At 58.2% G+C, this 25,529-nt stretch overlaps 2 protein-coding genes across 4 annotated transcripts in view; both read left to right on the top strand.

Moving 5' to 3' along the window:
* Window positions 1–1,094: 1,094 nt before the first annotated feature.
* LOC133748119 (cytochrome P450 2S1) lies at window positions 1,095–18,655 on the top strand. 2 transcript variants are annotated; one of them, XM_062176693.1, is made up of 10 exons: window positions 1,095–1,265; window positions 2,076–2,241; window positions 3,844–3,993; window positions 4,421–4,581; window positions 4,662–4,841; window positions 5,564–5,705; window positions 6,635–6,822; window positions 11,864–12,005; window positions 12,112–12,278; window positions 18,332–18,655. In XM_062176693.1, the coding sequence occupies exons 1-10, from the start codon at window positions 1,095–1,097 to the stop codon at window positions 18,401–18,403; spliced, it is 1,539 nt and encodes a 512-aa protein (XP_062032677.1). In that variant the 3' UTR covers window positions 18,404–18,655. The 2 variants fall into 2 exon arrangements, with proteins under 2 accessions (XP_062032677.1, XP_062032678.1); XM_062176694.1 differs by lacking the exon at window positions 18,332–18,655 and having other exon boundaries at window positions 12,112–12,928.
* Window positions 18,656–19,031: 376 nt separating this feature from the next.
* AXL (AXL receptor tyrosine kinase) overlaps window positions 19,032–25,529 on the top strand; it is a 30,021-nt gene continuing 23,523 nt past the window's right edge. For both annotated transcript variants that reach the window (XM_062177040.1, XM_062177039.1), the window contains exons 1-6: window positions 19,032–19,316; window positions 20,340–20,562; window positions 20,780–20,880; window positions 21,402–21,578; window positions 25,058–25,138; window positions 25,241–25,356. In XM_062177040.1, the coding sequence (XP_062033024.1) occupies window positions 19,253–19,316; window positions 20,340–20,562; window positions 20,780–20,880; window positions 21,402–21,578; window positions 25,058–25,138; window positions 25,241–25,356 (762 nt within the window). In that variant the 5' untranslated portion in view covers window positions 19,032–19,252. The remainder of the gene's footprint in view (window positions 19,317–20,339; window positions 20,563–20,779; window positions 20,881–21,401; window positions 21,579–25,057; window positions 25,139–25,240; window positions 25,357–25,529) is intronic.

Here is a 25,529-nt window from a genome sequence, read left to right as displayed (position 1 = left end):
GAACCCTGCCCCCGACCTCAGATGCCAGTCATAACGGGGCTGCTGCAGCAGCCTCCGGGAGTCAGGAAAACAGCCGCACTTGCACTAACGGCTGGATGATAACGGAGATTACAAAGGATACAGGCGAGGAGAGGCTGGGGAGGGGAGGCACAGCTTGTGCCCTCTCTGGCTCCACACCCTCAGGCACCTCCGCCAGTTCAGCCATCCGGAAGCTCGTACAATGCCGTCCTCCTGGGCTTTTGTGGACGCTTCACTACACAGGCGCGATGGATTACATCACTGGCCACTGGCGATCAACTTGACCTTCAGCCTCTGTCCCCTTCTTCAGGGACAGCTCCAATCCTGAAGCCAGCCAGGGGCCGCCAGTCACCAGCCAACCGATGGGTGCGCAAAAGGACACTGGGCGCTGTGGGGGTAACAAGGATTTCAGGAGCTTTGTGCCAGGAAACGAATCCCAGCATATTTTCCAGAATCACCGTTTCTGATCAATCCTGGGAACTCGCCCCATTTTGCAGCCACCATGCTGCTAACCACTGAACACACTGCCCCTAAGTGAGTGAATGAATGAATGAATGGCTCTGGGCCAGCCCATTCATTGCTTGGACCCCAGACTCTTCAGGCTAGAGGTCCAGTCGTCCCTCCCGGCCCCCAGGCACCACACATGCACACCCGCACACACGCACGCACGCGCGCACGCACGCCCGCCGGTGCCCATCGGTTGGGAACCGAGAGCTGCGGAGGGCGGCTCCGGGTCACCGCCAGGCGCGGGGTGTGGCCGCCTGCAGGCGGTCAAAGTCTCCCGCTTCCAGGTTCCTCCTGTTTACCTTCCCTCACCTGGGGTCCGAGGCGCTGTCTCCGCCCCGCAACCCCAGGCAACCCTGGGAGACCCATTTGGGCGTGCGCCCCCCGACCTCAGACGCCGGCAGCCTGGGAGAAATCCGGCAGCGGGGCGCGGAGCGCGAGCCTGCGGGCGAGCTGATAGGCTCGCGGCCCCGCCCCCTCCGCCTGATTTCTCCGTGGAGGGCGGCTCCCGCCCCTCGCCGGCCCAGAAGCGTGCGGCGGCCGGGAGTGGGGGACGGAGCGGACCTGCAGAGATGGAGGCGGCTGGCACCTGGGCGCTGCTGCTGCTGCTGCTACTGCTGCTGCTGCTGGCGTTGGCGCTGCCCAGGGCACGAGGCCACCTGCCCCCAGGGCCAGCGCCGCTGCCGCTGCTGGGGAACCTGCTGCAGCTCCGTCCGGGGGCGCTGTACCCGGGGCTCCTGCGGGTGAGGGGCGGGCACCCAGGGCCCGGAGGGGAATGGGTGGATGGGAGGAACCGGAATGCCAGAGCCAAGAGGCTCTTGGGTCTCCTTGGAAGGAAGTGGAGGGGGGAGAGCAGGGGTCCTGGGGAGCAGGGGCCCACAGACTCCTGGGAGGGCGGTGGGCAAGGACCAAAGCTGATAGACAGGCGTCCTGGGGTGGGGGTGGGGACCAGGAGTAGCTGAAAGTGTGGGGGAGGATGCAGGGTGTCCTGGAGGACTGGGAAGAGGAGGGAGCCTTGCAGGGGAGGGATCCTGGCTGAAGGAACTAGGATGGAATCACTCAACTTCAAGGGAGCAAGAAAGAAGGCCTGGGGCCTCCCAACCGTGGGGGCATGGAGCCTGGAGTGCAAAGAGCTTCTCCATTCAGAAGGATTGGGGGCAGGGCTCAAGGACATGGAAAGGGGATGGGGTCTTGGGGAGGGAGAGGGCAGGTGCTCGGAATCTGAGGGTGTAGCAGTGACTGCAAGGGAGAGCTGGGGTGGGAGTGGGGGTCGAAATTATGAGACCACATCTGATTCTGGCTTGTCCCAGGATCAGAGGTGAGGACCGAACACACAGAATCGGGACTGGAAGATGCGTTTAGGGAGGGAGCCTGAGACAAAAAGAACTGAGCCCTCCAAGTGGGGTTATGTCTGCCTCAGGGGGGGGCGGGCTCCCCAGAGACGGGGCAGAAGCCAGACCAGGTGGCTTATCCAGTGCCAGGGCCCCCGTAGAGACACCTCGGCCAGAAGAGGCAGCTGCTGACCGATCCCCGCTTCTCCCTGTGCGCCCCAGCTGAGTGAGAGGTACGGACCCGTGTTCACAGTGCACCTGGGCCCCCGGCGGCGCGTGGTGGTCCTGGTTGGACACGAGGCTGTGAAGGAGGCCCTGGGAGGTCAAGCCGAGGACTTTGCCGGGCGGGGAGCATTGGCCACGCTGGACCAGACTTTTGACGGCCATGGTGAGTCAGGGGAGGCGGGGGCCGCTGGGTCCGTGACTAGGGCATCCATGTTTTCAGCTGTGGCACACAGGGTTGTACTGATCGCACGGGATTGGGCCTTGCACTGATTGCCAGGTGGTGGTGTCATTGACAACAGTCACCTGTGCAGGTGAAGCCCGGGCTCAGGCAGGAGAACTTTCAAAGCTCTGAGAATTACACAGAAATCAGGAAGCCCACATGCACGCTGTGGGTTCACAGCACTGGCTGAGCCAGCCCCTCTCCTGCCCCCCAGAGCACAAGGCTATGAGCAGCAGACCTGTCACCAAACAGTGACAGCTCAGAGGGTAAGGGCCGGGATAGAGGAGGCTCAGCCAGAGGGGCTGAGGGATGAGGGAAGTCCTGGGAGTGCAGGTATACAGAGGAGGCACCTGACCCAGAGGTCCCTTTGTGGAGGGTTGGGATGGGAGGGGGCTATCCAGGAGGTCTGCCTGGAGGAGAGGATATCTGAGCTGAGACTCGGAGTGGGAGGTGTTGCAAGCAGAGAGACCAACCTGTCCAAAAGCGTGAGGGCAGAAGAGCTGTCAGGCACAGACGTTCACTCCGGCTGGCTCTGCTCTGGGAACAGGAGATGCAGAGGTGCCTGAGAGAGATGCAGGGTCCTCTCTCACCATGGGAGAGGCTGCTCTGTGTTCAGACAGGCACAGCTCTGGGAGCAGGAACCTGGGGAACAGGGGAGGCTCCTCTCTGAGCTGAGAGCTGCGGGATGATGCGTGGAGTTTTTTCAGTCAGGATGGATGGCAGGAGACGGGGTGGTGACATCGATGCCGGCTGAGGGAGCAGCAGGGGCAAGGCTGGGGGGGACTTTTGAGGCCAGTGTGGTTGTCATGGATGAGCCGGTGCGAGCTCTGCCCATGTGGGGTCCGTGAGTCACACTGGGTTTCAGCAGTGGATTTTAAGCAGAAAAGGGATGTGGTCAGAGTTTGAAAGACCCTCCCTAGGAGCTGCAGACGGAGCAAAACTGATGGCTGCAAGCCCCAGAGACAGGACTGGGCTGGACCAGAGCAGGGGCTGTGGGATGGGACGAAGTGGGGGGCGGGAGAAGCATCCGAGTCACGCCCAGAGCTCCAGCCAGGGGACAGGGAGAGGAGAGACACCGAGGCCAGAGCGGGACCCAGTGTGGGGTGGGGGTTGAGGGGTGCTAGGGGACGCGGGGGGGGGGGGGGCACCGTAGGGCAGCACTGGCCAGGAGGAGCACTGAGCTTGGAGAAGGGGAGGTCTGTCCAGAGCAGAACAGTGCGGCTCTCCTCTCCCTCTCGGCTCATGCGGTGAATGTTGGGGTGGGGTGGATGGGAAAGAGGAAGAGGAGAGAGGGGGTTAAAAGATGCAGAGATGAAAAGGAGGGACAAATCTGCACTCCCCTGGACAATCACGGAGCAGGAACCCAGCTCCCCCAGAACTGGCTGTCCAGAGCAAGGCCATGGGACACAGGCCCCAGTTTGTGCATTTACTGGGCACCTGCTGAGTGGTCATCTCTGAGCTGGGCAGGCAGGGACTCAGGACAGGGGTTGTCCTGAGGAATGCTGAGAGGGGCTGGTCCCTCACCGAGTCTCACCTTCTATGCAGGGGTTTTCTTTGCCAACGGGGAACGGTGGCAACAGCTGAGGAAATTCACCATGCTTGCTCTGCGGGACCGGGGCATGGGGAAGCGGGAAGGCGAGGAGCTGATCCAGGCCGAGGCTCAGCGCCTGGTGGAGGCGCTCCAGGAGACCCAAGGTCAGCAGAGTCAGGGGGAGGAGCTTCTCCCTGTGTGTGGGCGTGGCCCAGTGCAGCCTGGACCGTGCAGCCTGGGAAGCCCTGGGCTCTGGGCTGGGCTGGGGTCTCCACCTCCACCCTCTGTCTCTTCTGTGAGGGTATCTCAGCTTCTCTATATGTCATCGCCCTCTTTCTGGATCTCCATCTCTTTTCTGCCTTTTTTCTCTGCCTCCTTTTCTCAGTTCTTCTGACCCTAAGTCTGTCTCTGGACCTCCCTATGTCTCTCTGTGACTGTCCATCCCCCTGCATGTCTCCCTCTCACTCTGTGCCTCACCCTGCTCCAGCTCTCTCCTCTGCACCTGCCCTCCTGCCTTCCTCCATGCTTCTCTCTCCATCGAGGCCCAGGGTCTGCTCCACCTTGGCTCCATCCCCCACTTCACTCCCCCAGGACACCCATTTGACCCTTCCCTGCTACTGGCCCAGGCCACCTCCAACATCGTCTGTTCCCTTATCTTCGGCTTCCGGATGCCCTATGAGAATGAGGAGTTCCAGGCTGTGGTGCGGGCAGCTGGCGGTACCCTGCTGGGGACCAGCTCCCCGTGGGGACAGGTAAGCAGGTGGGACCCCTTTTTACCTGCCTAAGATTCCCGCCAAGCCCTCTGATGAGGACAACTGCCCTCCCCCCACAGGCCTACGAGATGTTCTCCTGGTTCCTGCGGCCCCTGCCAAGCCCCCACAAACAGCTCCTCCACCACTTGGGCACCCTGGCTGCCTTCACTGTGCGCCAGGTGCGTCAACACCAGGAGAGCCTGGACCCCTCAGGCCCTGCTCGTGACGTTGTGGATGCCTTCCTGCTAAAGATGGCACAGGTAGCAGCAGGTGGAAGGAGGGTTGGTGGGGTGTGAGTCCCTCCTGGACAGAACAGGTACACCTGAACTCCCCAGTCAGGTCTCTATCTCGCTGCACATCTGTGCATATGCTCTTCTCTGAGTGTCTGTCTCTCTCTTTTGGGTACTCTGTTCTCACTGCCTCTCTCTCCCCCCCCCCCACCTTTTTAAAAAAATTTTTTTTTAAGATTTATTGATTTATTTGAAAGTCAGAGAGGGAAGGAGGGAGAGAGAAAGAGAGATTTGCCATCTGCTGGTTCATTCCCCAAATGGCCACAACGGCCAGGGCTGGCCCCAGCCGAAGCCAGAAGCCAGGAGCTTCCTCCAGGTCTCCCACTTGGGTGCAGGGGCCCAAGCATTTGGGCCATCCTCTACTGCTTTCCCAGGTGCATTAGCAGGGAGCTGGATCAGAAGTTGAACAGCTAGGACTCGAACTAGCACCCTTATGGGATGCCAGCAGTGCAGATGACAGCTTAACCCACTGTGCCACAGTGCCGCCCTAAATAAATCTTTTTTTTTTTTTAAAAAAAGCCTTTCAACCAGAAAGAACTAATTTCAGACACCCACTTCCCAACCTTCTGAACCATTCATTTGCACTCCGTGACAAAGCTGTAACTTGCTGTGCTATGCCCCATGCCTGGTTCCCTGCACCTCTACTTCCCGCAGCCTGTGTTCTCTGAGCCCTTCTGCCTGGTTTCTCCCAGGAGGAACAAGACCCAAACACAGAGTTCACAGAGAAGAACTTGCTGATGACCGTCACCTACTTGCTGTTTGCCGGGACGGCGACGGTCAGCGCCACCATCCGCTATGCCCTGCTGCTACTGCTGAAGCATCCTCATGTCCACAGTAAGCGCCTCTCGCACCTGCCAGGCCCCGGCGACAGAAGAGAGGGTTCGAGAGGGAGGACTGTGCAAGCAGAGGGGTCGGGCTGAGCCAGAGCAGGAGGCGAGGAAGTGCGGGCTTCAGGGTGTCGGAGGAGGCCAGGCGGCTGCGGGTTGCGGGGCGAGGCACGGAGAGAGACAAGCAGGAGTCCTCTCGGGGCCTGTTGCCTTGTGCCTTGGCCTTGGCCTTGGCCATGGGGAGTCAAGGCAGCACCCTGAGCAGGAGAGGGCAGAGTCACGTTCAGCCTTTAGAAAACTCCTTTGGGCTGCCCTGAGGGAGTGGGGAAGGGTGAGAGGGGACACCAGGAGCCCCAGGGAGGAGGACAAGGACCTGAACAGGAGAGGACAGGAAAGGGCCAGGCTTCAGGGAGGGAAGAAGGAGTGGAACAGGCAGATCCCAGAGAGTGACAAGACAGGGAGGCGTCAGGCAGAAGGGCAGGTCTCTGGCTAGGGCGACAGGAGGACACTGTGGCCACCTGAGGTGGGGACAGGAAGAAACTGGTTTTAGAGAGAAGATGCTGACTCCAGTTTGAAACCATCTGGGTGGGGTCTGAAGCCACCCAGTGAGGAGTGGGGAGCAGGATGCAGGAGACCACAACACCCAGGGTCATCGGAGCTTAGGAGGGACCAGAGCCTTGGTGGTGCGGAAGGGTGCATGGGAAGAGGCAGGGCTGCGCGTGCGCCCCCAGGAACGCCAGCGTTTCAGGGCTGGGCAGCTGTGTCACCTGCTGTCGGGCCAGTGGCTGGTCGGGAAGGTGGCACTGGGCAGCTGGTGGCACTGGTGAAACAGACGCGGCTGTGTCTCCGGGCAGATGGCCTGAGTTCTCGAGTCTGTTTTCTCATCTGGGAAAGGGGGACCCAAGCCCCCTCTGACCCCGTAACTCTTGTGTGCAGAGCGTGTACAGGAAGAGCTGACGCGGGAGCTGGGTGCTGGCCGGGCCCCAGGCCTGGGGGACCGTGCCCGCCTCCCTTACACTGACGCGGTTCTGCACGAGGCCCAGCGGCTGCTGGCGCTGTTGCCCATGGGCGTGCCCCGCGCCCTCACGCGGACCACCTGCTTCCGAGGGTACACCTTGCCCCAGGTGGGTATTCTGGACAGCCAGACTTTTTATTTTGTGTCTGTTTATTTTCTTTCTTTTTTTTTTTAAGATTTATTTATTTATTTGAAAGAGCTACACAGAGAGAGGAGAGGCAGAGAGAGAGAAGTCTTCCATCCGATGGTTCACTCTCCAGATGGCCGCAATGGCCAGAGCTGTGCCGATCCAAAGCCAGGAGCCAGGAGCTTCCTCCGGGTCTCCCACGTGGGTGCAAGGGCCCAAGGACTTGGGCCATCCTCCACTGCTATCCCGGGCCACAGCAGAGCTGGACAGGAAGTGGAGCAGCCGGGTCTCGAACCGGCACCCACATGGAATGCCAGCGTTTCAGGCCAGGGCGTTAACCCGCTTCGCCACAGCGCCAGCCCCAATGTCTATTTATTTTCATTCTGTTTGAATGTCAGAGACACACAGAAAAAGAGACAAAGAGAAATTTTTCAACTGCTGGTTTGTTGCCTCAAATGCCCATAACAGCCAGAGCTGGGCCAGGCAGAAGCCAAGAGCCAGGAGCTCCATCTCTCCATCTGGGTGTCCTGTGAGGGTGGCAGGAACCCAAGCACTTGAACCGTACCTGCTGCCTCCCAGGATGCACGTTAGCAGGGAGCTGGATCAGAAGTGGAGGCGGGACTGAAGCCCAGACAGGGATGCAGGTGCCCTAGGGGGCGTCTTAACCACTGTGCCCAACTCCTGCCCTTCCCTCACTTTTTCTTGATCTCAGTGTCTACATCTCCCCCTCCCCCGTGCCCCAACCATGCCGCTGTGGCCCTGTACCTTCCTCCCTCTCTGATAATCCCCCCTCTTCCTCTCTCTGCAGCCTTTACTCTTCCTGGTTTCTTCTGTGTGCATTTCTCTTACCCTGGGAACCTGTCTCTGGGCCTCAGTTTCCCCACCTGCCCGACAGACATGCTAATTCTACGTCCTGCTGAGGTGGCTGGGACGTCTGATGAGGAGACACTCGGGGAAGGAGTTTGAGAACTGAGTAACAGGTGTAACGCTAACAGCGGCCCTCCTTGCCCTCAGCCCTGTGGCTGCGACACGCAATACGCACACTCCCTCCCTCCTTCCGCTTCCCTCCTCCCCTCCTCCCTCCTCCCTCCTCCCTCCTCCCTCCTCCCTCCTCCCTCTCCCAGGCCCTGCCTCTTCACCAGAGAGCAGTTCAGCCCCAGAACCACTAGAGGGAGATCAATGACTCCCTGAACCTGAGGCCGCTTCCTTGTAGGATCCAAACCCTGGAGCTTAAGTCTGGTCCTGCTGTTTTCCAGCTAGAAGCCTGAGCAGATGACTTCACCCTGTGAACCTCAATATAATCTTTCTTCTAATGACAGTAATAGGCACCAATAATAATCATAATAGGGGCGTAGCAGGTAAAGCTGCTGCGTGCTAGCCGGCATCCCATATGGGCACTGGCTGCTCCACTTCTGATCCAGCTCTTTGCTATGGCTTGGGAGGGCAGAAGATGGCCCAAGTGCTTGGGCCCCTGCACCCTCATGGGAGACCTAGAAGAAGCTCCAGGCTCCTGGCTTCAAATCCGCGCAGCTCCGGCCATTGCAACCAATTGGGGAGTGAACTAGTGGATAGAAGACCTCTTTCTCTCTCTCTCTCTCTCTTTCTCTCTCTGCTTCTCCTCTCTGTAACTCTGACTTTCAAATAAATAAATCTTTAAAAAAGAATCATCATAATAGGTACCGATACTGTGTATTACTCTGAATACTTTGCATATGCATTTTATTTAATCTTGAAAGCAACTGCATACCATTATGCCCATTTTACAAATGAGGAAACTGAGAATTTGAACGGTTAAAACACTTGTCAAGGTCACCCAACCTGCAAGCAGTGGAGGCAGGATTTGAACTCAGAGCCTGTGCTTTACAGCTATCTGCCTTTCCTATTTTAGCACCAGTACCATGGCCCTGTCCTTTCTGGAGCCTCCCTTACATTCTAGGCAAGTCCCTAGCAGGGATCTCGCCCCCTCTCCTCATGCTATCCTGCCACATTTACCATCCACCACACAGCCCTGGGAATACAGGGGCTCTGATCATGGCTGAAAGAGCTGCCACTTTCTCTTTTTTTTAGATTTAATTTATTTATTTTGAGAGGTAATGTTATAGTGAGAGGGAGAGGGAGAGACAGAGAGAAAGGTCTTCTATCTGCTGGTTCACTCCTTAAATAGCTGCAACGGCCAGAGCCGAGCCTATCCAAAGCCAGGAGCCAGGGTCTTCTTCCAGGTCTCCTATGTGGGTGCAGGGGCCCAAGCTGCTCGGGCCTGGCTTTCCCAGGCCATAGCAGAGAGCTGGATGGGAAGAGGAGCAGCCGGGGCTAGAACCAGTATCCATATGGGATGCCAGCGCCGCAGGTGGAGGATTAGCCTCCTGCGCCGCAGCACCAGCCCCAGAGCTGCCACTTTCTGCAAACACAGGCAGGGGCAGTCTGCATGGACAGCCCTCGCCCAGCCACGCTGGCCGTCTCCTCCGAAAGGCCTTCTGCTCCTCCAGCAAAAGGCTGGACTCAACATTTGGCAAAAAGGTGGCTTAAAACAGCCACAGCTGAGTCACAAATATGCCCAAAGTTTCAAAACAAAATGGAGAAATGACAAGCACTGCTGTGTCCAGATGGCAACTGTGGGCAACTCGCTTCCATTCTCTGGATCTCAGTTTCACCATCATTAAAATGGAAATAATACTCATACCTAGGCCGGCACTGTGGCTTAACAGGCTAATCCTCCGCCTTGCGGCGCTGGCACACCGGGTTCTAGTCCCAGTTGGGGCGCCAGATTCTATCCCGGTTGCCGCTCTTCCAGGCCAGCTCTCTGCTATGGCATGGAAAGGCAGTGGAGGATGGCCCAAGTCTTTGGGCCCTGCACCCGCATGGGAGACCAGGAGGAGCACCTGGCTCCTGGCTTCGGATCAGCATTATACGCCGGCCACAGCGGCCATTGGAGGGTGAACCAACGGCAAAAAGGAAGACCTTTCTCTCTCTCTCTCACTATCCACTCTGCCTGTCAAAAAAAAAAAAAAAAAAAAAAAAAAAAACCTCATACCTAGCTCTTTGGCTTGTTCACAAGATACAGTGTATGTGTATGTGTGTGTGCGTGCAATATGCATGCCTGTTACAAACCAGTTCATGCAAATGGATTTAAAGGACAAGTGTAGAGGCCAGCATTGTAGCACAATGGGTTAAGCTGCTGTCTGCAATGCTGGCATCCTATATGAGCACTGGTTTGAGTCCCAGCTGCTCCACTTCTGATCTAACTCCCTACAAATGCACCTGGGAAAACAGCAGAGGATGGCCCAAGTACTTGAGTCCCTGCCACCCATGTGCACCCATGTCCACCCATGGATGGAGCTCCAGGCTCTTGACTTCAGCCTGGCCCAGCCCCAGCCATGAAGGCCATTTGAGGAGTGAACCAGCGACAGACAACTCTCTCTCTCTCTCTCTCTTCATGTTTCTCTGCTTTTCAAATAAATAATTTTTTTTAAGAGAAGTTCATTTTGGTACAAATAATGCTTCCATGTTTTCATCATACATATTTTTCATTTTTAATATGTTTTTGATTTATTTGAAAGGCAAAGAGGCCAGCGCCACGGCTCTCTAGGCTAATCCTCCACCTGTGATGCCAGTACCCCGGGGTTCCAGTCCCTGTTGGGGCGCCAGATTCTGTCCCGGTTGCTCCTCTTCCAGTCCAGCTCTCTGCTGTGGCCTGGGAAGGCAGTGGAGGATGGCCGAAGTGCTTGGGCCCTGCACTCACATGGGAGACCAGGAGGAAGCACCTGGCTCCTGGCTTCGGATCGGCACATCGTGCCAGGGGTAGTGGCCATTTTGGGGGTGAACCAAAGGAAGGAAGACCTTTCTCTCTGTCTCTCTCACTGTCTAGCTCTGCCTGTCAAAAAGAAAAAAAAAGAAAAAAAGAAAGGCAAAGAGACAGCAGAGAGAGATTTCTATTTGCTGGTTCACTCCCCCAAAATGCCAGTAACAGCTGTGGCTGGGCCATGCCAAAGCCCAGAACTCAATCCAAACACCCTCGTGGGTGGAACGGACCCAAGTCCTTGTGGGGCCAGCATTGTATTACAGCAGGTTAAGCTGCTGCTTACAATGCTGGCATCCACATCACGGTGCTAACTGGAGTCCCTACTGCTCTGCTTCCGATCCAGCTCAGGAAAGCAGTGGAAGACGGCCCAAGTACTGGGGCTCCTGACACCCATATGGATGGAGCTCCTGGCTCCTGGCTTCTGCCTGGCCTAGCCCGAGCCATTGCTGCCATCTGGGGAGAGAACCAGCAGAAGGAGGGTCTCTGTCTCTCCCTCTATTACTGTGCCTCTCAAATAAACAAATCTTGTTTTAAAAGATTTATTTATTTGAGAGGTAGAGTTGCAGACGGGGAGAGGGAGAGACAGACATCCTTCATCCTCTGGTTCACTCCCCACATGGCTGCAGGGCCTGGAGCGGGGCCGATCCGAAGCCAGGAGCCAGGAGCTTCTTCCGGGTCTCCCTCGCGGGTGCATGGGCCCAAAGACTTGGGCCATCTTCTGCTTTCCCATGCCATTAGCAGGGAGCTGGATCAGAGGTAGAGCAGCTGGGACCCAAACCGGATGCTGGCCTTAGAGGTGGAGGCTTAACGCACTAGGCCACAGCGCCAAAATAAATCTTTAATTAAAAAAAAAAAAGTACTTGCGCCATCACCTGGTGCCCATGAGCAGGAAGCTGGACCCAGAAGCAGAGCGGGACTCACACAGAATGGTTGCATCCCACTGCGCCAGACCCTCACCGCTTGCGTTTCTTGCTTTTTAAAGTCCCCTTGTATATACAGACTTCAGAACGTTTCGCACCTGAGTGAACTGACCTTTTGATTCCATTTTCCAAACACGTTTGCAAGTGCGGGCGCCTGTGTGTGCAGTGCACCTACGGATCACCTGTGAGGCAGACAAGTACCTGGTCCCGCTGACGTCATTGCGTTCTGTCCTCGGCGCTCCGCCCACCGTGTCAGGCGCATGCGCAGTTGCTGAGGGACCACTCTGTGGCTGTCTCCCATCAGGGCACCGAGGTCTTCCCGCTCCTTGGCTCCGTCCTGGGGGACCCCAAGGTCTTCGAGCAGCCGGAGGAATTCAACCCAGGCCGTTTCCTGGATGCTGACGGGCGGTTCCGGAAGCACGAGGCCTTCCTGCCCTTCTCCCTAGGTACAGCCGCGACTTCCTGCACCCCGGGGCTTCCTGCTGGCTCCCCTCGCCCACCGCCCCATCCCCGGGCCTGGCTGTGAGCCGCGGGTCTCCCTCTCCTCACCAGGTAAGCGCGTCTGCCTGGGCGAGGGCCTGGCCCGCGCCGAGCTCTTCCTGCTCTTCACGGCCATCCTGCAGGGCTTCTCCCTGGACAGCCCGTGCCCGCCGCAAGCGCTCAGCCTGCAGCCTGCCGTCAGCGGCCTCTTCAACATCCCCTCGGCCTTCCAGCTGCAGGTCCGGCCCCGCTGACCACGGCCTTGGCTGGACCTGATGAAGAGGGAAGCTCAGGGTGGGGGGTGGGGTGGCCGCCCCGGGGCGAGCAGGGGCAGAGTTGTGTGTCCACAGCCATACGTCTACACCGCAGGCAGCCGCCTGTGTCTCACCATTTTCACACAGCAAAGCCATCTATGCCATGCTCTGGGGTGCGCAGCCCACCTAGAGCCACACGCCCTGCCCCCTTCTGGGGCAGGTCACAGGTTCCTGTCCAGGCCACAGCTAGACACACATGACACCGTCCCAGCTCCCCCAGGGGTCCTCCCATGGAGACAGCACTGCCACGGGGGCCCCTTTCCAAGCACCCTGATCGCAAGTTCTCCCAGACGCAAACAGGTCCTGGTTGACAAGCACAGGCCCTTGCCTGAGAAACGCCCACCCAGCCCCAGCCCTGCTTATGTAACCGAGTTGAAAGCGACCCCTGCTGTCCCTGACTCAGCCCCTGCCCTGCCTCAGAGTCCACGTAAGAGCCAGTGGAAGTGGCTAGATGACCATGTAGGGGCCGAGTTCCCAGCCCCGGAGTCAGGGAAGAGACCAGATCTGATGTCCTTGTGACTTAAAGGCTCCCATTTTGCAATAAACATTTGTGTCTGGCCTGAGGCGGGGCCTGCTGTGTGACCGAATCTGTCTGTCCTAGTGAGTAAGGGGTGGGGATGGGGGAGTCCACCCCTCCCCTGAGGCTGGGCGGGAGCTGAAAAACACGGTCACCGCCCACCCTGGCTGTTGACATCAGTACCAGATGTGGAGCTGGCGGGGGAGGGCAGGACAGGGCTGTCCTGGAAGGGGGGCCTCAGCCAGGGAAAGCCCAAAACCAACAGATCCAGCCCCTGGGGATTCTGGGAATCTGGAAGCAGATACTACACACAGGCCATAGCCCACAGACAGACCCCAACCCTGCCCTGGCCTCTTCCGCCACCCTGGCCCTCCTGCCTTCCCTTCGTAAGGGAACCAGGGAGATCCTTTGTGGCTTAAATTATCTGGTAAGGAAGTTTTCAAACAAACGCAACCCTGCCTCCCCGATTACCCATCATCCAGCCTCATTCAACAACCACTAACTTTCTAGTTTTCACTTATGTGAAATTAAGGATATTTTAAGGCAAATCCCAGAAAATCATTGAAGAGTGAAGGACATTTGTTTCTTCCCAACATTTCTTAAAAGATTTATTTATCTCTTTGAAAGAGTGACAGAGAGGTAGATCTGTCCACTGGTTCACTCCCCCGGTTCCCACAACATCCAGGGCTGGGCCAGGCTGAAGCCAGGAGCCAGGCACTGCATCTGGGTCTCCCACGTGGGTGGCAGGGACCCAAGGACTTGGACCATCACCTGCTGCCTCCCAGGGTGCATCAGCAGGGAGCTGCATCAGAAGCAGAGGCAAGGGGGCCAGTGTTGTGGCCACCTGGGACACTGGTATCCATATGGGTGCCCCTTTCTGTCTCAGCTGCTCCACTTCAGGTCCAGCTCCCTGCTGGTGCCCTGGGAAAGCAGAGGAAGAGGATTCGAATGCTTGCTGCTGCCCACATTGGAGACCCGCTTGGAGCGCTGACCGCTGACTTCAGCCTGGCTCAGCCCTGGCCATTGCAGCCAAGTGGGGAGTGAACTGGTGGATAGAAGATCTCTCTCCCTCCCTCTCTCTATGTCCCTCTCTCTCTGAGCAGAAGCATGCCTGGGTCTCAGGCACTTCATGGGGTGCAGGCATTCCAAGCTCCGGCTCAGTCCACTACACAACACCCACCCCCCATCCCCCACCATTTTATTGTGACAGTTTTCAGACATGTGGCAAAGTTGAGGGGCTTGTACCGAGAATGCCCACTTGCCAACTCCTGGTTCTCCCATCAGCATCTTGCTCCATTGCTCAGTAACAATTCTGTCTACCTGTCCCTCCGGCTTGGGTTTTTTTTTTTTTTTTCTTTCCATCAAGAAAGCTTCAGAGATCAGTTCATCTTCCAAAAATACCACAGTGCATCTGTCATTCACAGAGTTTCCTTATTAAAAAAAAAAGTCCCATGATGTTATCACTTTATTGACTTCTGTTCTTTAGAGGTAGCACAAACTGGAAGAGTAAAGTGGACAGACGGGATTGGGATTCCATCTTGATTGGCTGTTCCTAGCCTGTTCACTCTTTGATGGAGGATAACCATCTTTTTCTGTTTTAAATATATTTTTTTCTTTTATTTCTTTGAAAGGCAGAGTGACAGAGACTGAGATAGAGAGATCTTCTCTCTGCTGGTTCACTCTCCAAATGGCCACAACTGCCAGGGGCAGGGCCATGCCAAAGCCAGGAGCCAGGAACTCCATCTGGGTCTCCCACATGTGTATCAGGGGCCCAAGTACTCAGGCCATCTTCCACTGCCTTCCTATGCACATTGGCAGGGAGCCAGGTGGGAAATGGAGCAGCCGGCACTCAAATGGAATGATGGCGTCACAGACAGCAGGTTTACCCGCCGTGCCACAACACCAGCTCCTATACTCAAAACTGTTTTCATCAGCCCACGAAAACCTCTGTATCCACTAAGCAAGAACTTCCCCCAAAACCTTTCTTTTCAAAAGTCAAAATCCCAGTACCCATTTTTCACACCAATTGCATGAGCAGATTTTGTTTGAAGTGCCTCTTGGATTTTTCCACTCCAACTGCTCCCTAGACGTTGGCATGCCGCTCATTTCTTGAGTAAACTGAGTCATTTGCCTGACAAGAGTTTTTCATATTCTAGATTTGGCTGATGGCATTTTTTGTAGCGTTTCTCAAGATGTCCTTCCATTCTCAGGAACTCCTGCAAACTGGGAATTAGATTCGGAGTTAATGAATGGTCCTGTGTTCAGTGACACCTAAGGCTGCTGTGTCCACGTCCCAATCCTTCTGTTAGGAGGTCCTGTCCGGGCCGCTGTGGCGCAGCCAGTTAAGCCTCCGCCTGCATCCTGTCTGAGCGCCTGTTTGGAAGTTGGCCCAAGTGCTTGGGCCCCTGCCACCCACGTGGGAGAACCCGGACGGAGTCCCATGCTCCTAGCTTCAGCTTGGCCCAGCCAGCCAGCGGATGGGAGATCTCTCTCTCTCTCTCTCTCTCTCTCTCTTTAAAGATTTATTTATTTGGAAAGGCAGAGCCAGAGAGAGAGATCTTCCACTGGTTCACTCCCCAAATGACTGCAACGGATGGAGCTGGGCTGATCTGAAGCCAGGAGCCTTGAGCTTCCAGGTCTCCCATGTGGGTGCAGGGGCCCAGCGACTTGGGCCATAGCAGAGAGCTGGATCAGAAGTGGAGCAGCTGGGACTCGAACTGATGTCCATATGTGATGCTGGCTCTGTAGACCTGGGCTTTAACCTGCTGTGCCACAGCGCCAGCCCCTCTCTCTCTCTCTTTCTGTCTTTCCAATAAATAAAAAAATCTTAAAAAAAAAAAAAATTAGAAGTCTCTCAACCTTTCACCTTGTGGCCTTAGAGGGATTCTTTAAAAAGAGATCAAATAACGTTTCCTGCCTAAAGTCCACCAGTAATTCCCATCATAGATGACAGACCAAAATCCTTGCCAAGCCAGGCCCCTCCTGACGCCACCTGTCCTCCACTCGCCTGCTCCCAACCACAGATAGCCCTCCCTGAAGTTAGTTGCTGTTCCTGGCACACGCCAGCTGCAGGGCCTTTGCACTGCCTGGAATGCTCTTCCAGTCTTGGCTCACTTGCTGGTTTCCTTCCAATCTAGTCATAACCTCAGCAAGGCCTTCCCTAACCATCCTCTGGCCCTCAGGGGCCAGCACTGTGGCACAGCAGGTTAAGGAAGGCACCACCTGTAACACCAGCATCCTATATGAGGGCCAGTTCTTGGCCAAAAGTTCTTGAGGGAATGAAGTCACAGGTTCAAGTTGGCCGTGAACCTAGCACTGACCATGATGCCCTAGGTGGGTGAAGACCTGCAGTATATCTAAACAAGTAGGTAGACCTCTGCACCTCCAACAATGCCTCTCAATTCGTATTTTTTAAAGGTTTTATTTTTCCATCTACTTGAAAGAAATCTTTTTCTTTTAATATTTTTATTTATTTATTTGAAAGTCAGAGTTACACAGAGATGAGAGAGACAGGTCTTCCATCTGCTGGTTCACTCCCTAATTGGCCACAACAGCCAGAGCTGCGCCCATCCGAAGCCAGAAGCCAGGAGCCTCCTCCAGGTTTTCCACGTGGGTGCAGGGGCCCAAGGACTTGGGCCATCTTCTATCCTAAGCCATAGCAGAGAGCTGGATTGGAAGTGGAACAGCCAGGTCTCGAACCAGCGCCCATATGGGATGCCGGTGCTTCATGCCAGAGCGTTAACCCACTGCACCACAGCGCCACCACCGTCCCCTGTCGTGTCCCCCCCCCTCCCCCCCAGGCAAGAGACAGAAATCTTCCATCTGCTGATTTACTCCTCAAATGCCCACAACAGCCAGGGCCAGGGCTGAGCTAGACCAAAGCCAGAAGCCTAGATTTCCATCTGGGTGTCTTGCAGGGACCCAAGTACTTGAACCATCACCTGCTGCCTCCCAGGGTGCACATTGGCATGAAATTGGAATTGAAAGTGAAGTAGCCAGAGGGGTTGGCAACGTGACACAGTGGGTTAAGCTGCATCCCATATCAGAGTTCCGGTTGGAGTCCCAACTGCTCTGCTTCTGACCAGCTGCCTATAACACACCTGGAAAGGCAGCAGATGATGGTTCAAATGCCTGGGTCCCTGCCATCATAGATGAGAGCAGGATGGAGTTCCTGGCTCCTGGTTTTGGCCTGGCCCAGACCAGGCCATTGCAGTAATTTGGGTGCATGGAGGATATCTCTCTCTGTGTGTATATGTGTCTTTCCCCTTCTCTGTCTCTATGCTTTTTTTTTTTTAAGATTATTTATTTACTTGAAAGAGTTACACAGAGGAGAAGCAGAGAGAGAGAGGTCCTCCATCTGATGGTTCACTCCCCAATTGGCCACAACAGCTGGAGCTGTGCCGATCTGAAGCCAGGAGCCAGGAGCTTCTTCTGGGTCTCCCACGTGGGTGCAGGGGCCCAAAGACTGGGGCCATCTTCTGCCCTCCCAGGCCATAGCAGAGAACTGGATCCGAAGTGGAGCAGCCAGGTCTCGAACCGGCACCCATGTGGGATGCCGGCGCTTCAGGCCAGGGTGTTAACCTGCTGTGCTACAGCGCTGGCCCCTCTCTATGCCTTTCAAATAAATAAATAATCTTCAAAGAGAGAGAGAAAGGGAGGGAGGGAAGAAGGAAGGAAGGGGAGTAGCTGGGACACAAACCAACTCCAATTTAGGACGCGTATCCCAAGCGGCAACTTAACCTGCTGCGACCAGCATCTGCCCCCTCAGTGATTGATTGTCCCCTTGCGGCACCCTTTACGGGTGGGGATGCAGCAGTGACCAGGATGTAGCCCGTCCCTGCCTTCCCAGAGCCCACAGGCCAACTGGAGGGGGCAGACATGAGGCACATAGTCATGCCAAAAAATCTGTAATGATGACCATGCACCTGTTGCCCCAGGGAAGGACAGGCGGTTGGAAGCAAACAACACAACACGGGGACCTCAGTCAGACTGAAAGGGGCCAGGGAGTGGGGCCATGGAAATGGACAAGAGATGGGGCTGACGTATGTGCAGGAGGGTGCCCCAAGGCCTGCGAGGGGGCTCTTTGGGTGAGAAAGGAGGAAGGAGGGTCAAGCAGACCTCAAGAGGGGGTCCTGCGGGGGCATTTGGTGCAGACACCACCTGCGCTGGCGCTGTGGTGCAGCGGGTAAAGCCGCCGCCTGCAGTGTCGGCATCCCATATGGGCGCTAGTGTGAGTCCCAGCTGCTCCACTTCCGTTCCAGGTCTCTGCTATATCCTGGGAAAGCAGTGAAAGATGCCCCCAAGTGCTTGGGCCCCTGCACCCGCGTGGGAGACCCAGCGAGAAGCTCCTGGCTTCAGATCAGCGCAGCTCCGGCCGTTGCAAGGAACGGCACGTCCTTTGACCCAGATTGTCCCCCCACTGGCCAACTAAAGGGATCCTGCTCTTATTCCCATTTTACAGATTCACACTGAGCCTCAGGATGCCAGGCACCTGCCCTCGGCCACGTGGCTAATGGTACGGCTGGGATTCTAACTTGGTTCTGGGGGCACCGCCATCGTGCACTTTTCCATGTCCACGTGGGGTCTGGGGTGTCGGAGGATCCGTGTCTCCACACGTGAGTGTCCCTCACGTGTCCTCCCTCTGAGATCTCTCCTGGAGGCAAGCTCCTGAGCTGGCTTGTCGGAGTGTGTCTGTGGGCCGGCAGCGTGCCCCTGCGTGTCTCTGCCTGTCTGAGTGTGAGTGTGAGTGTGTGTGTGTGTGTGTCCTTGTCCGAGGAGCCCTGAGTGTGAGGGGTAGTGAGGGCCAAGGAGGCCTGGCTGGGGCGGGGGCAGGGGCGGGGGCGGAGGGGGGCGCGCAGGCTGGGAGGGGAGGGGAGCTGGGCAGGGATGTTTACCAGACACCAGAGGAGCCCAGAGGGACAGCGCCCAGGGCCCAGCCAGAAGGACACACAGCCTCCCCGCCTCACTGGCCCTGGGGCCGGGCACAGTCACTGGGGATCCCCTTCCTCCTCCTCAGCCTTCCCCCCCCCCTGAGGCCCCTTTAAGACAGGGCTAGTCCTCGCTTCTCCAAGTTAACCCCTCGTCCTCCAGGTGGCCCCTGGGCTCCGGGCCCGGTGGGCGGAGGCAGAGGGGGAGCCAGGGGCGGGGACTGGGTTGCCTGAAGTCTGGGAGGGAGAGAAGGAGGCAGGGAGCTGGGAAGGCGGCTGCGGAGGAACGGAGCCGACTGAAGGGCCTCGGCTGTGCCAGGCGGGCAGTGCCAAATCAGGGGAGCACGGAGCTGGGGGGAGGGCCGGGTACAGCCCAGCCCTGCCCCCTCCCCCCGCGGCGTGCCCAGCAACTTCGGAACAAAGTTTGGCAAGGACTGCGCTGTGGTGCCCGGAGGATGGGCAGGATCCCACTGGCCTGGTGCTTGGTGCTGTGCTGCTGGGGGTGCCTGGCCCCCAGGGGTGAGTGATGGGAACTCTTGGGGCAGGGCTGTCCATGGAGGGGCTGTGGCGGGAGGGGAAGGGGATGGATGGCAGGTGCCGTGGCGGGAGGGGGGGCGGTGTGCTGAGCTGGCTTAGAGTTTTCTGGGAACGACAAGGGACTTGGCATGAGGGTGACAAGGAGACGCTGCTGAGACTCCGAGACAGAGCAAGAGGCAGGGGGAGAGTGAGAGAGGAACAGGGGGACAGGAAACAGAAACTAGGAGGGCCAGAGACGGAAGAGATGGACACAGACTGACAGGAGACAGAAGGGGTGGAGGCTCTGGGAGCCGGGGCTGGGCTGGGGGCCCTCTGGGAAGGCAGGAACCTTCCCCAAAGAGCACTTAAGTAGCAGAATGGGGAGGGCTCTGGAGCCCCCAGGGTTTTCCTTGCTACTGTCACCCCTCACACTTGTGCCTGCCCCACCACTGCCTGCTCCCTCTGTGTCTTCCTCTCCATCTCTGTCTCCAGTTCTACCGCCTGCGGGCTCCGCTGCTCTCTGCCCATCTCTGTCCCTCTTCTTAGACACCCTCCCTGCCCTTTGTCCTAAGAGTCGTGTCTCTCTTCATCTCTCTGTCCACCTCTATCTCTGCTCGCTCTCTTTCTCCCCGTGCCAGACTTTTTCTGACTTCTCTGGTTCCCCATTCCCAGCCTCTCTTCTCGCCTTCTCCCTCCCCCAGCCAGCAGCCCAGTCCATGAAGTCTCCAGAGACCCTGAGGGAGGGCAGAGGGGGCCGGGACTGGCCTGCCAGGCAGTCCAGGGCGTGGGAGGCTGCCAGATCCTGGGCCTACTTCCCAACGGACGGATGGATGCTGGGCCCCGGTCCCCTGGGAAGGCTCCCACCCTCCCCCACACCTCGGCCCTCCACCCCCTTCTGAGGTCACCCTACAACTATGTGGGCCGAAGGGCCTGGCGGGGTCCTGGCAGCTGGTGGGCAGGCAGGGACGGCGTGGAACCGAGTGGCTGGAGAAAACGGGGGTCCACAAGCTCCCTTCTCCAACGCAGGCATGCAGGCTGAGGAGCACCCCTTCGTGAGAAGCCCCGGGAACATCACCCGTGCCCGGGGACTCACGGGCACCCTTCAGTGCGAGCTCCGGATCCAGAGGGAGCCCCCCGAGGTGGTCTGGCTGCGGGATGGACAGATCCTGGAGCTGGCGGACACCACCCAGACCCAGGTGCCCCTGGGCGAAGACGGCCAGGATGACTGGAAAGTGTTCAGCAAACTCAGGTGCCGGCTCTCCCCAACCAGCCACACCCAAGCTGCTCCCCATCCCCGCGTGCCCCCATCACGGGCGGGTAGGTCATGGGCACCGAGCCCCTCCTGGACCAGAGTCCTGGCTGAGCTGCTTGCAGGCTGTGTGGCTTTGAGCCAGTGACAAGACCTCTGGGACAAACCGGCTCCAGTTCTGACCTCCAGCCTCTCTTCCCTCCTCTTGCCCTTCCAGAATCTCATCCCTGCGGCTGTCGGATGCTGGGCGGTACCAGTGTGCGGTGGTCCTGGGGGGACAGACTTTTGTGTCCCAGCCTGGCTACCTGGGGCTGGAAGGTGAGCCCTGGTGGGGGGAGACACAGGACACACAGGGAGGTCCATGGAGGTCACAGGGTGCAGGCCTAGGGGGCCTGCAGGGGACCGAGAACTTGGGGTCTGTCAAGGATGGAGGCAGGCTTGTGGGGGTGTATTGTGAAGAGAAGATGTGCTGGGGTTTGTAGGATGTCTAGCTGGCATAGCCCATTCTAGGAACCAGATAAGGAGTGGCAGGCACGAGTGAGCCCCCACTCCCCACCCCAGGGGCCTCACTTCCTGCATCAAGAAAATGAGATGATGAGTCTGACATTCTGAAAAGCAGACATGGGGGCCCAGACATCTTGGGGGTCAAACATGGGGGGATCACGTGTTGCTGGACAGAGGCCTAGGGGGTCAGACATGAAGCAGGCTCAGATGTCCCAGGGGGGTCAGAGACCCTGCAAAGTTGATCAGGTGTCCAAAGCCCCCAGTATCCCAGAGGTGGGTCGGACACGTGGGAGGCCACGTGGGATAGCCAGCCTCTGCCACTGCCCTCCCGCCAGGCCTGCCTGACTTCCTGGAGGAGCCTGAGGACAGGGCTGTACCTGCCGACACTCCCTTCAACCTGAGCTGCCGGGCCCAGGGGCCCCCAGAACCCGTGGACCTACTCTGGCTCCAGGATGCAGCCCCCTTGGCCCCGGCCGTGGGGCACGGCCCCCAGGACAGCCTGCGTGTTCCGGGTGAGTCTGGCCTCCCTGGGCCAAGTCAGCAGAGAGCACTGGCTCACTGCCTCTGTGCGTCTGCCAGTCCCTCTGTCCCTGGCTCGGTCTGTCCCTACCTCTGCGTCTGTCTCTTTCTGTCAGTTCTCTTATTTCTCTAGTTCTCCATCTCTCTCCCACTGCTTCTCTGTGTGTGTCTTTCTGTCTCCCTGTCTCTCCATCTCTCTGCCTCTCCTTCCATTCAGCCCAGTGTCTCGCTGTGAATAGCATTCTTTGTCCCGGATTTCCTCTGAGCTACTCCGCAGCCCAAGTGTGTATGGGCCTGGTGCCCTTGACCCACGAACCAGTGCTTCCCGCCTCTCTTCCACCTCCCCCCATGCCCTGCCCACCTCCGGCCCTGAGAAACCCTGCCGGCCTCGACTATGGGGAGGACAACAGGGAGGATATCCAGCCAGGCCCCTCTCAGGGCACAGAGCCCAGAGAAGAGAGAGAGGGAGAAAGTGGGAGGCACAGAGACAATCAGAGCGAGCGAGCCTGGGAGACACAGGAAGGGAACAGCCACAGAGGTGACCAGAGGTGGAGAGACAGCACAGGGAGGTCCCAGTGATAGGCACCTTCCCTGTCAGGGTGACCCATCCCTTCTGCATCTCACAGACTGGCAGGCCTCCAGCTGGGGTCACACAGTGGACAGAAGCAGCCTCTGGACATGGGGGTTCCCCTTTATGGAAGGAGGAGACAGGAGTACACATGGGATGCTCTGTCAGGGGAAGTGGCTGAGCCCTAAAGGTTAACAGCTCCCTGTACCCCAACCTGTTGCTTCCCTCTACCAGGATGAGGAGGGTCTCCCAGAGTGGAGGGAGGAGCCGCATTCCCAGCATTCCGGGGGCCCTGAGTGTGCAGGGCACATGCCGGCCCCCAGAGGGGTGACTCAGGCCCATAGCTCTGGTGGTCTGGTAGGGACAGGGATGGGGCATGAGTCAGCCTGGCAGGACCCAGGAGAGGTGGAAGGGGGAGGGGATGGTCCCCTCCCAAATCCCTGGGAGGAGCAGAAATTGGGGGCACAGATGTAGCAGGGTTTGTGTGTGTGAGTTTTAGTGTGTGGGAGGGATTCATCAGTAGCTGCCTCTCTCACACAGGGGGCCTTAGTGGGGCACAGCTTCCATGTGTGTGTGTATCCACACACGTGTATCTGTGTGTGTGTGTGTGTGTCAGAGCAGGGCAGTAGCAACACCCTCTGCTTCCATCCGCCCTCCCTGTGGCTGCCACTTGGTGAATGATCTTCGGATGCCTGGTGCATGCATGCACACTGGCGCCAGCCTTAGTGTATGTAGCAGTGTGTCTGTAGCAGTCTGCCTCCCCATGAACGTGGAGCAGCCTGCTGCTGTGTCTGGCTGCGTGTTTGTATGCCCCAAGGTGCTGCAAGTGGGCGAGCAAGCCGATGGGAACTTTCACCAAAGGCATCCTGGTGTGCGTGTGTGTCCAGCCCTGGTCAACCTCAGCGTGCCTGTTGCCGGGTGTGTGCCGGCGTCAGCCCCGGTGCACCTTGTGTTGGTGGGTGTTTGTCATCCGTGTGCACACACGGAACCAAGTGTTCACGTGTTTGTGCCCACATAAGCTCAGCTGTGTATCTGACACCAGCGTCCACCACTGTGGGTTTATATGGAAGTCACTGTGTGTGTGTGACGGCATCAGCCCTCGCGCATCTGTGTGTAGCGTAGTGAGTGCTGCATTTTCTGGTGCTAATAATGGCCCCTGTGTGTTTAAGTGTGATTCATTGGTGGGGGGGTGGTGGTGAAGGAATTTTGTCCGCTGGTGTTTGTCTGTCCCTCTATCTGACTCAGGGCGTGCCTCCCTCTTCTTCCATCCCTCTCATTCCCTTGGAAAAGAGTGGCGGGGGGAGGGGCAGACATCTGGAAAGTACATCTGGAGTGTCGGGCGGGCCCCTGTCCCAAAGCGAGAGCCCTCAGGAGGGGAGTGAGACCCAGGCCTCTCCAGCCCTCAGTTCCCCTCCCTCAAGGTGCCCGGCCTGGGAAGGGGATCCCGGCCGCGGCCCCTTGGACGGCCGGAAGTGCCAGGGTGGGGGGGCGCCCCGGTGACTCACGCGGGGGCAGGAATGCTGCGGTCGGAACAGGACCTGGCTCCAGAACATTGCCCCCCCTTCTGTCTCGGCTGCTCGGGCCCGCGGCCCGGAGCGGCGCCAGCGCCCGCACGCGGTGACCCTGGCGCGGGCCCCACGTGCCAGGTGGGCTGGAGCGGACCCAGGGGTCCCCGCCCCCTCTCCGGCCGCCTGGCCGCGGGGGCCGCGCGCACGGACACCTGACCTTGGCTGGGAACGGGCCGCTCTGGCAGCCTCGCCTCCCCCTGCCCTCCCCCTTCCGGCCTCCGCCGACTTTCCCCCGGTTCCTCTCGGGGAAAAGGAAACTTTGTGTCTGCGGGCCGGGCAGAGCGCTCCTCTCTTGAACGCGGTGGTGGGAACCCAGGCACAGGCATGAGAGAGCAGCAAGCAGGCCGCAGGGCCGCGGGCACACGCGCGGAAACAGCTGGACGAGGTGCGTGCGCGCTTGGCGGCAGCTGCAGAAGAGGCCCTGGCGCTGCGACCTCTGTCCGTGCCATGTTGTGAGCAGATGTGCAGCAGTGTGCGTGGCCTCTGCACTTGCAGGCGCCTCTGTGTGTGTGTGTGTGCGTGCGTGCGCGCACCTGCACCGTGGCACTGGGGAGAGGAGGTTATCATCTCCAGGCACTGAGAAATGGCACTCAAGACGCACATGGTCGCTCACCTAGCCACATACACATTTCTGCACATACCCCCAGAAATGCTCACCAGCACGTGGACACCCACAGATCCATCGTGCCCACATAGGGAGCACCTATTGTGTGCCAGTCCTACCTGACAGGGCCCTGCACCCCCAGCACTGCTGTGCCCCTGTGCTGGAAAAGGGGTGGTTGGGAACAGAGCGACTGGCAGGTGTCATGTGCGGAACAGGCATGATGGAGGGAGGCAGTGAGCCTCCAAGTGGAAGGAACAGAAGTGCACGGTTCCCAGGGTGGGAACATGCTAGTGTGTGTGTGTGTGTGCGTGTGTGACCGGAGCACAGTGAGCGAGGAGGAGAGGGGTTGGTAGAGTGTGAATGAGATGCTTTGGTGGCATGCTCGCCCACAGCCTCAGGCTTGTCTAATAGGTGCACATGCAGCCTGGGGTGTCTCGGCAGGCCCCTCTGAAAGTGTGTGTGCATGTATGTGTGTCTGTGTCTATGTATGTACACATGTGTTTCGGAGTGTGTTCCTGTGCCTGTGTGGGGCTGTGTGGTAGGGGCTTGGTCTGAGGCCAGGGGCCTGGCCTTGAGCTTGAGGATGGCAGTGCATTGCCCTCCCCTCGCCACACTCTCCCTCCCAGCAGGTGCCCAAGTGACCTGGGCTGAGCCTGGTCAAGATGGACAGACACGGTGGGTGGAGCCCCTCCTCCCTGTCTCTGACCCTGGGCTCCTCCTGTGACTCTCCAGGCCTGAACAGGACGTCGTCATTCTCCTGCGAAGCTCATAATGCCAAGGGGGTCACCACATCCCGCACGGCCACCATTACAGGTGACAGGAACGGGAGCTAGTTGGGTGTCGGGTGGGGGCTGGGCCCAGGGGCAGAGGGCAGGGTGGGGAGCTTTGGGCAAACACGCCCTCATCTGTCCACAGTGATCCCCCAGCGGCCCCGTGACCTCCACCTGGTTTCTCGCTGGCCTACGGAGTTGGAGGTGGCTTGGACCCCAGGCCTGAGCGGCATCTACCCCCTCACCCACTGCACCCTGCAGGTGAGACTCCCAGGCTTTGCTCACCTCAATCAGCCCACACCCCCAGCCCTCACGCTCTCCCTGGGAAGCCAGCCCTTCCCAGCTGTGGGTGTGTTGAAAGGCAATAGAGCTGCAGATTAAGCCAGATATCCTGAGTTCAAATCCTGGTTCTACTTGGGCCAGTTACTTGATCT

The sequence above is a fragment of the Lepus europaeus genome, chromosome 19, assembly GCF_033115175.1.
Source record: "Lepus europaeus isolate LE1 chromosome 19, mLepTim1.pri, whole genome shotgun sequence".
Taxonomy (NCBI): Eukaryota; Metazoa; Chordata; class Mammalia; order Lagomorpha; family Leporidae; genus Lepus; species Lepus europaeus.
Note: the sequence above shows the minus strand (reverse complement) of the source record. Positions and strands in the feature narration are given on the sequence as shown.

Bases quoted from the DNA above. Each gene is read 5' to 3' on its own strand.
- LOC133748119 (XM_062176693.1), top strand. From the start codon at position 1,095: ATGGAGGCGGCTGGCACCTGGGCGCTGCTGCTGCTGCTGCTACTGCTG. The intron at 4,842-5,563 runs GTAGCAGCAGGT...GGTTTCTCCCAG, and splicing joins TCCTGCTAAAGATGGCACAG to GAGGAACAAGACCCAAACAC. The intron at 5,706-6,634 runs GTAAGCGCCTCT...TCTTGTGTGCAG, and splicing joins GAAGCATCCTCATGTCCACA to AGCGTGTACAGGAAGAGCTG.